The sequence below is a fragment of the Aphanomyces astaci genome (genome assembly GCF_000520075.1).
Source record: "Aphanomyces astaci strain APO3 unplaced genomic scaffold supercont1.16, whole genome shotgun sequence".
Lineage (NCBI taxonomy): Eukaryota > Oomycota > Saprolegniomycetes > Saprolegniales > Verrucalvaceae > Aphanomyces > Aphanomyces astaci.
In genome coordinates this window covers 430,755-438,428 of record NW_009798279.1, presented here as the reverse complement: position 1 = coordinate 438,428, position 7,674 = coordinate 430,755, and the positions used below count along the sequence as shown (strand labels likewise).

Here is a 7,674-nt window from a genome sequence, read left to right as displayed (position 1 = left end):
TTTTCATCTTTTTTGTCTAATATTATTGCTTGATATAGTGCTTTTTATTCTACTAGATTATTATTTTTACTTTTTTAAGTGAAAAATGCATAATACAATGTAGTACCTTTAAATAATTTAAATAAGAATAGTACTAACGTTAGTATTTATAGCATTACACCTTTGTTTTCACGATATTTCGCTTATCTTGAGGATAAATCACAAGACCACCGATATATTTCGACCACCTCCATTTACTGGCGACCTCAAACTTCAAGTTTATATTTCACCAAGCCAGCGGTATAAATCAAGCATCAATTGTTTAATTTCACTTTTCGTCAATATATTTCACTCAGACGGCGATATATTCGACCAACGATAAACTGGCCAACGATAAACTGGCTCTCCATCGACGGTTTCATTTTCTGCGGGACTGTCAAGAACGTTGCAGCAGGTTAACAGTAAGTGTAACCCAAGGACTACGAACCATCTGTGGTTGCGAGCATCGTTAACGTTTCGTCGCGCAAGAAAGGCACACGTGGGAGAAAGCACGTGGGAGAAAGCCAAGTAACGTTAACGTAGAATGCCAATTGTTGCAATACAAATTTTTGGTTTTTCGGAGAATGGCCATAATTCCTGATTGCGGCATCGTTTTTGAATCCTAAAGTGCCCTAAATTGTAGACAACGTTCAGGGTAATCCACCAATTATCAACGTGCAATGTATTTCCCACAATTGAGCTGTATACAGCTCTTCATATATGCTGTACCTCTCTATAATGTGGTATGCCTATTGTTTTAACCTTCAGTGTTGTATGGCTACGAGATTACATATTCAGAGGTTCTGTGATTGGCGCTTTTCCAATTTAAAGATCAGTGATTGGCTTAGTTTTATATATTCTCCGTAGTTATCACAAAAAGAGTAAGGATATTGTGCGTTTCAAAATTTATGAAATAAAGTATGCATGGATGGTTTTATATAATGTTCGTCGAGGTCGTATTTTTATTCAGAAAACTCATGCACGACGAAGCATCATATGATCTACTGTAGACCTGTGGTGATGTCGTAGTATAGATCACCACTGTGGCTTGGATATACCAACACGACATTACACGACATTGTCGTTAGTATTGTGCTTTGCAACTTATTTGGCGGTCATATTTAGGATCTTACTCAGCTTCACATGATCTGTATTTCTGTCAAAACGCAAGCTTTATCTGGGACAGATTTAGCGTTAATATGGCTCGGAATGATAAGGTAACGCATCAATCATCCGAACGGTTTTTGAAGCAGATTTTGTCGAATTTTTAAAGTCTGATTGCTTACGATTGCCATTTGATTAGATTGAGGATTTAGCATAGAAAGAAAATATAATTCAAGGACTATATTTTACATATGAAGCAATAGTGGTTTGACATGATTTAATATTTGTAGGCTAATTGACATGATGAAACATAAGGATGATGAGTTTTAACGTGCATATATTCCCCGAACGGTTTCAAATATCAGGAGATTTGTATACATTGAATTATAATACGAATTAAAATTCGATTCAATATGATAGTGTCATTCAACACTGGATTCAAAGTTTCATTAATTAACTGTAAATTTGGATCAAATTTAAAAACTACAAGTAAAATAATTCACTTCCGCTTTTGCCGTTTCGCTGCGGCCACATGAAGGTGCTCGATGGAATGCCACTCGACGTTCGTCTTGACACGTGTGCGCACAACTGGCTTCGCAGGTAAGGACAGAAAGTCTTCGCGTACCCCTTCCCTTCTTCATCCACGATTCCGTGCCAACGGCGTCCTTTATTCCACTTGCTTTTTGCATGTATATGCGAGAGAACATGCGAGGCAACGACATCGACCACACACCACAGGTACGAAATCCATTTGAACCAATGTGGGGGTTTTACTGTTCACCTTTGGTTTGGAAAGGTCAACGAACGCAGTCGAAGCGATGGCAATCGCCTTCGACCGATGCAACTTCCACGAGCTCGACGCCCGTGCTCATCATTACCAGTAACGCTATTAATGTAGTTTGGCGGGATTATAATTAGTATTTCAACTCCAAATATAAAATTACTGTCATGAATATTATCACTACCAATCAGTAATGTTTACGACAAATTAGAGGAATCTGATTGGATATAACTCGAATCATTCGGAAGATTGATGCACTACCTGCATGCAGTTCGTACCGGACACGCCATCGTAGCTGCTGCTTCGGCACAACGACCGTATAACGAGCTTCTCGGTTTGCCTAAAGATCCAAAGCCCCGCCTCCGTGAACCGCAGCACGCGCGCCAAAATCCGCGTCAACTCGATTCTGCACTCTGACATTTTTTGTGGCCATTAACAGTGAGGTTAAAAAACTTAATTATTTATTATTATCCCCAGGGTAAGTGATGATAATCAACTCCTAACATATGATTTGTATTTTTTAGATGTACGTTCAACAATTGCACATTTGTATTGGATTTGCTGGAAAGCTGGTCCATATGCCAAGTTGCGGTATGCGTTCGTCTCTTCTTCCACTCCTAGTTTATGTAAGCACGTGACGCACACATGGGAGAAGGATTGGTGACGGACACCTGTCGTTGGTAGGGTCGCGACGTCGATGCCGTCGACTTCGGCAGCAGAAGCAGAGTCCGCGAACAGGCGGGTGCGTACCTTCTCAAAGACGGAGCCCAGCTTGGTGTTGTGGAATTCGTCCTTGCGCATGTGGCTAAGCTGTCGCAACAGCATCGTCTTGCCGGCTCCATCGAGCCCCAGTACCAACCCCAACTTCATGCAGCTTCAACATCTGTTATTTAGGGGTTTTGATGATTTGAATGGAGCGTGCAAGCGTGGAGCATGACCCACATGAAGTGGAGGTCGATCAGAGGTGCGGTGAGAGCGAACAAGTTAATGATAATCTCCATATTTATGCATAGTGCCGTAGAATCCCGTGCACCATTACAAGTATTCACTTGTAGGAATTACGAAAAGCATATTTGGCGGCGCCCGACACCTCAGCTTAGTCGGCCGCACCTAGCAGTACATCCAGCCGGAGTTGTACCAGTGGCTATCAACGATATCTTAAAAGCACCAGATAAGTACTAGACTAGTATAGAAGCACTCCTCTGCAGCTGGCGCCAGTTGCCGAGGCGTGCTACTTTAGATGCCAGCCACTCCTTGCCTTCGTGGCTACGCCTTTCCGAACGTCCTACAGATAGAACAACTGAACTAACACAAGACGAGTTTCAATCAATTCAATGCTTCGTATGCCTCTGTCGTCCCTACGACAGAGGCATACGAAGCATTGAATTGATTGAGCCCCAAAGCTTCAACGGCGAATGACCCATGAGACGACTTCACAATGACCTCGCCGATCATCCAAGAAGTCCACGAATTTGGCTCCATCTAGACTACGGATAGGGAAAAATTGTTATCATCGAAATCGTCGATATATAATCCCTTGCTTTTACTTTGCTTCAATTTTTACGGAAAAAGAAAAAGCGATGTCTTCTCCGAAATCTCCCTAATAAACACTAAATCTGTCTCGTTTTAAGTTTGGTATGGAGGACAGCAGTGCATGTCAATCATTGCAAGGACTGATGCTGAGCCCGAAATAAATGCATTCAGTAATTACAAACAATTCTTGGCTTCTTCTGGTCCAGTTCGAAACTCCAACATCGTTCTACTCACAGTCAATATCTATATTGAAGTCAACGAGAATACCAAGTTTCAAGTTTGAAGTCGGGCAGAATAACAAGTTTCACCAGAATTGCAGTTGCAAACTGCAATTCTGGGCAAAGATTGATAAATCTGGGTAACGTTATGACATATTTCTATCTCGGCCGAAATAATCTAAATCGGCTTCAATCCGTCGCGAAGTCCGTATTAATCGGCAGATTTGTGAGGTCGATTATGCCAAATAAGTTGCAAAGCACAATAATTGGCTCATACGCCATTGGTACTTTACTTTGTCTAGACATCGCAGTAACAAATGCATCAAGTTCCAAAGACACGACGCACGACGATCAAGGCATTCGCTTCGGCAATGTGAATTCCATCATCTACACTACACAGGTGCCTTAAATGTGGCGTCTATGTAAAGTCACCAAGCCAACCCTGACTCCCAAAAACCAAGCCGCGCGCCTCAAGTGGACCACGTACACAACATTGACGTCATTCCAGACGTCGACGACCTCATGGACTACGTACACGTTAAAGAGAAGTGATTATTCACGACGTGGATCACGAAGTTTTATTACTTTGTCCAAGGCGAGGAGTCTCTGCGCCGGACGTTCAAGTCTTAACACCACATTGTGAAGGTCATGATCATCTCTGCGGTTGTGACCTCGCTAAGACGAAGCCAAACAATACATGTGGGACGGCAAAATCGGTATATAGCATTTGACGGAAATCGTACCTGCGCAGCATAGCAGTCACAACCGCACGGCGGGGCATCCTGTCATGCATTGTGTCAACGTTACCTGTGACATGTACCGACGTATACTTGTTGTCAACGTCATTAGTGCAATTCGGGCGGTATGGCCCGCGCCACCGACATCCATGAAGTTCCAACAAGACAAAGCCAAACACGGACACCTGGTGACAAGGAGGTGAATGATGCTTGTCGACAGGTTTCGTGCATGACTATTGTGCAGCCGTGTTCTCCAGTGTGCAGAGGAATATGGTTGCGCGTCGGTTTGACCCATTGCAAAACATTGTGTGTGTCGTGTCAAAGGTTTCGATACCTTAGTGAAGGTACTGAGTAATTTAGTGAATGGTAGTCAGTAGGCGCCTTGTGGTGTGTTCAACCTGACTAATGTCAGGTCATATTTTCTACCTTGACGTAGGTCCCGTGGCCAAAAGCCAAGAAGAAGCGGGAAACAAAACATAACGTGACCGACCAGTGATGTGCCGAATCTTCAGTGATGTGCCGATTTATTTCATCCAATTAAATCGTTCGAGCTGTATTATTGGACAAAACAGAACCTCTCATGCCAATAATCTTGTAAAAGTTTATGGTGGGAAAAATAATTGTATTTAAAAGGTTTTCGAGTTTGAATTGATAACAAAATGCCTCCTCGAACGCCGTACACCGATGACACCATGAGAGCAGCCGTTCAGGCAGTCCTATCCCAAGCCCATTGACTACCTTTTGCTGCGAGTGCATACGACATTCCGCAACGGACACTTCGGAAACATGTGGGTAGTGCTAAAGCCTGCATCACAACCAATGCGGTGGTGACTATGGGACCGATGCCTTTACTGCAACGGCAGTTCGAAGAGGATTTGGCCACGTGGATCCTCGCAATGGAACAAGACGGTCATCCGATCGGCTCTCGCGAAATTATCTAGCATGCAACCCATATGCTCGAGCTCGTACATGATACACCTCAGCATGCGAAGTTGTCGACCGGCTGGTACAAGAAATTCCTTGATTGTCACCCTCACCTCAAGGTCACGTAGGCCCAAGTCCTCAGCAAGCCTCGCAATGCGGTTGACTGCGCTACGGTCATTCATTTCTTTCATGGCCTCGCTCACTCATTGTCGCTTGTCAACATGGACCCATTCCGTATTTTCAACATCGACGAGACCAGCTTTTCTCCTTCGAAGACGTCAAAGAAGGTTGTTGTCCACTAGTCAACAAGATGTGTACATGCCGAGGAAACACCTGCCTGCGCACATGTAACAATTGTTGCATGTGTTGCCGCAGATGGAACGAGATGCAACCGCTGTTTGTTCTCCCTGGTGACAGAGTGACTACCGAAGCTTGTTCCAGTCTCACAATCCCTGGCGCTGCTCTAGCAACATCTGAAAAAGGGTGGACAAACCCCTACATCTGTCGCAAGTGGCTTGCCATGCTCAGCGCAAATGTTCCACCGTCCACAGAGAGTCCGATTTTGCTGATCATGGATGGCTGCTCGTCGCACTACTACGAACACATCTACGCGGAAGCCAAAGCCTTGAACATTTTGCTGCAATTTCTGCCGGCGAATGCGACACACCTGTTCCAACCACTCGACATGACAGTGTTTCGGCCTTTTAAGCAAGCAATTCGAAAAGCTGTCGCCGATTCCATCTGGACCGATGTGTCAACGAACATCAACAAGCAACGCGCCGTCGCTATTGCCTGCGACGTTTGGGCCAATTCGACCAATTAAGCCGCCATCATCAATAGGTTTGTGTGTACGGGATTGTGTCCGATGTCGTTGGACAAGATGATGTATCGTTTGTCTCTGTTCAAGCCATCTGCTACCCATGAAGTGAATGAGTCTTGGCTGTAAAGGCGTGAGCTTGTCCGTGGCGAAGTTCTGCTCTTGCCTGCACTGAAGAAGCGCAAGACTGCCGCGAGAAAGACATTGACAGTAAGTGGCAAGTTCATTACGGCTGACTACCACGAATTGCTTCAAGCTCAAGTTGCCCCGAAGCCTAAGCGCAAGAAGAAGAACTCGCAAGAGCATGTGGTCTTGCCGATCGCAAACATTAATGACGATTGAGTAGTAAAGTGTGTTGTTTAGGTGGTAAATGATATTTTGATTTACGATTTTTGCTTATGTCATTGCGTTCGGTAACGTTGGTGCTATTTATTATTAATGTGAACACAAGACGAGAAAACAATATTTATTAATACTTGGGGGATATCACAAGTTTCCAAAAGCACCGTGCCCACCTCGAAGAATAACCTTCACTGGCTAACCATTGCCCTGCCCCCTTACCGACTTCCGTTGTAGAGAAGGATTACAGCCTGGGGTACTAAGCGGACGCAGGCGCACTTGGTGATGACGAACATTACGCTGCAGGCACCCGCAATGGGCACTAGGGAAGGAAAATTGTAAAATGAGAAACTAAATTTGCTTGCCTCTCTATGAAATGGTGGTGGTGCGCCCATACTATGCAGGGAAAATACATGGCCTGGAACTTGCCTTTATTTTGGTGTGAGTTTGACCCAGCTGCTGAAGATTGCCACGTGGTACGGTAGAGTGTCCGAATATAAGAGAGAAAGTGCAGTAAGTTCCGCAATATCTTATTCCTGTTCAAATATAATATTCCTTTATCATTTTATAAATTCCAGTCTGCTCGTCTGTTTTTTACACAACCCTATTCCATACTTAATTCAAGTATAAACTGGTCGTCAATGTAAATTTTGCAACTTGCGAAATTATTTACGTCATCACGAACTGTCTAAATCCATTGTGTTTAGGTGTGTGTGTGTATGTGACAGATCTTGACGTGCTCTTTCAGATTACGTCCAACACATCGCCTTAGGCTAAATACTTGACGAGGAATTCACGAAAGAAAAAAGAAAAAAATCGACCCATCACTGGTCGATCACGTTGCATATCTTTAGTTCATTTTTGAGCCATTTACTGGACATGGTACAAGAACATTCCTCCGACAAGGAAACACCAACTAACACTGAAGAATGATCGTCGTTGCATGACCGGATTAAGGAACATGAGGACGGGTCGCTCGGCGCACCGTGGAGAACTCGTTCAGATCTCCCCGACGACATCCACCTGCTGTTGACCAGTGCTAACCGCCACGTGGTGGTTTTTACACTCCTGACACAACCCGAGGAACACCAGTTGTCGCAGCATTTGTGCCAGCTGCTGCTCTAGCAACATCTGAAGCAGATGGCGCTTCAGTGCCGTTGCCAGCCGACAACGACCCGTCGGGTGTCCGAGCTGAAGACATCG

At 44.4% G+C, this 7,674-nt stretch overlaps 2 protein-coding genes across 2 annotated transcripts; one reads left to right on the top strand and one right to left on the bottom strand.

Annotated features, from left to right (window-relative positions):
- Positions 1 to 1,621: 1,621 nt before the first annotated feature.
- Positions 1,622 to 2,773, bottom strand: H257_07623 (hypothetical protein; the record flags this gene model as incomplete). The annotated part of the gene is made up of 4 exons (XM_009833210.1): positions 1,622 to 1,749; positions 2,182 to 2,316; positions 2,434 to 2,520; positions 2,575 to 2,773. 4 exons carry the CDS (start codon positions 2,771 to 2,773, stop codon positions 1,622 to 1,624), a joined length of 549 nt encoding a protein of 182 aa, XP_009831512.1.
- A 1,745-nt stretch (positions 2,774 to 4,518) lies between these two features.
- On the top strand, positions 4,519 to 4,887 carry H257_07622 (hypothetical protein; the record flags this gene model as incomplete). Its single annotated transcript, XM_009833209.1, has 2 exons — positions 4,519 to 4,590; positions 4,828 to 4,887. The coding sequence occupies 2 exons, from the start codon at positions 4,519 to 4,521 to the stop codon at positions 4,885 to 4,887; spliced, it is 132 nt and encodes a 43-aa protein (XP_009831511.1).
- Between the last annotated feature and the right edge of the window lie 2,787 nt (positions 4,888 to 7,674).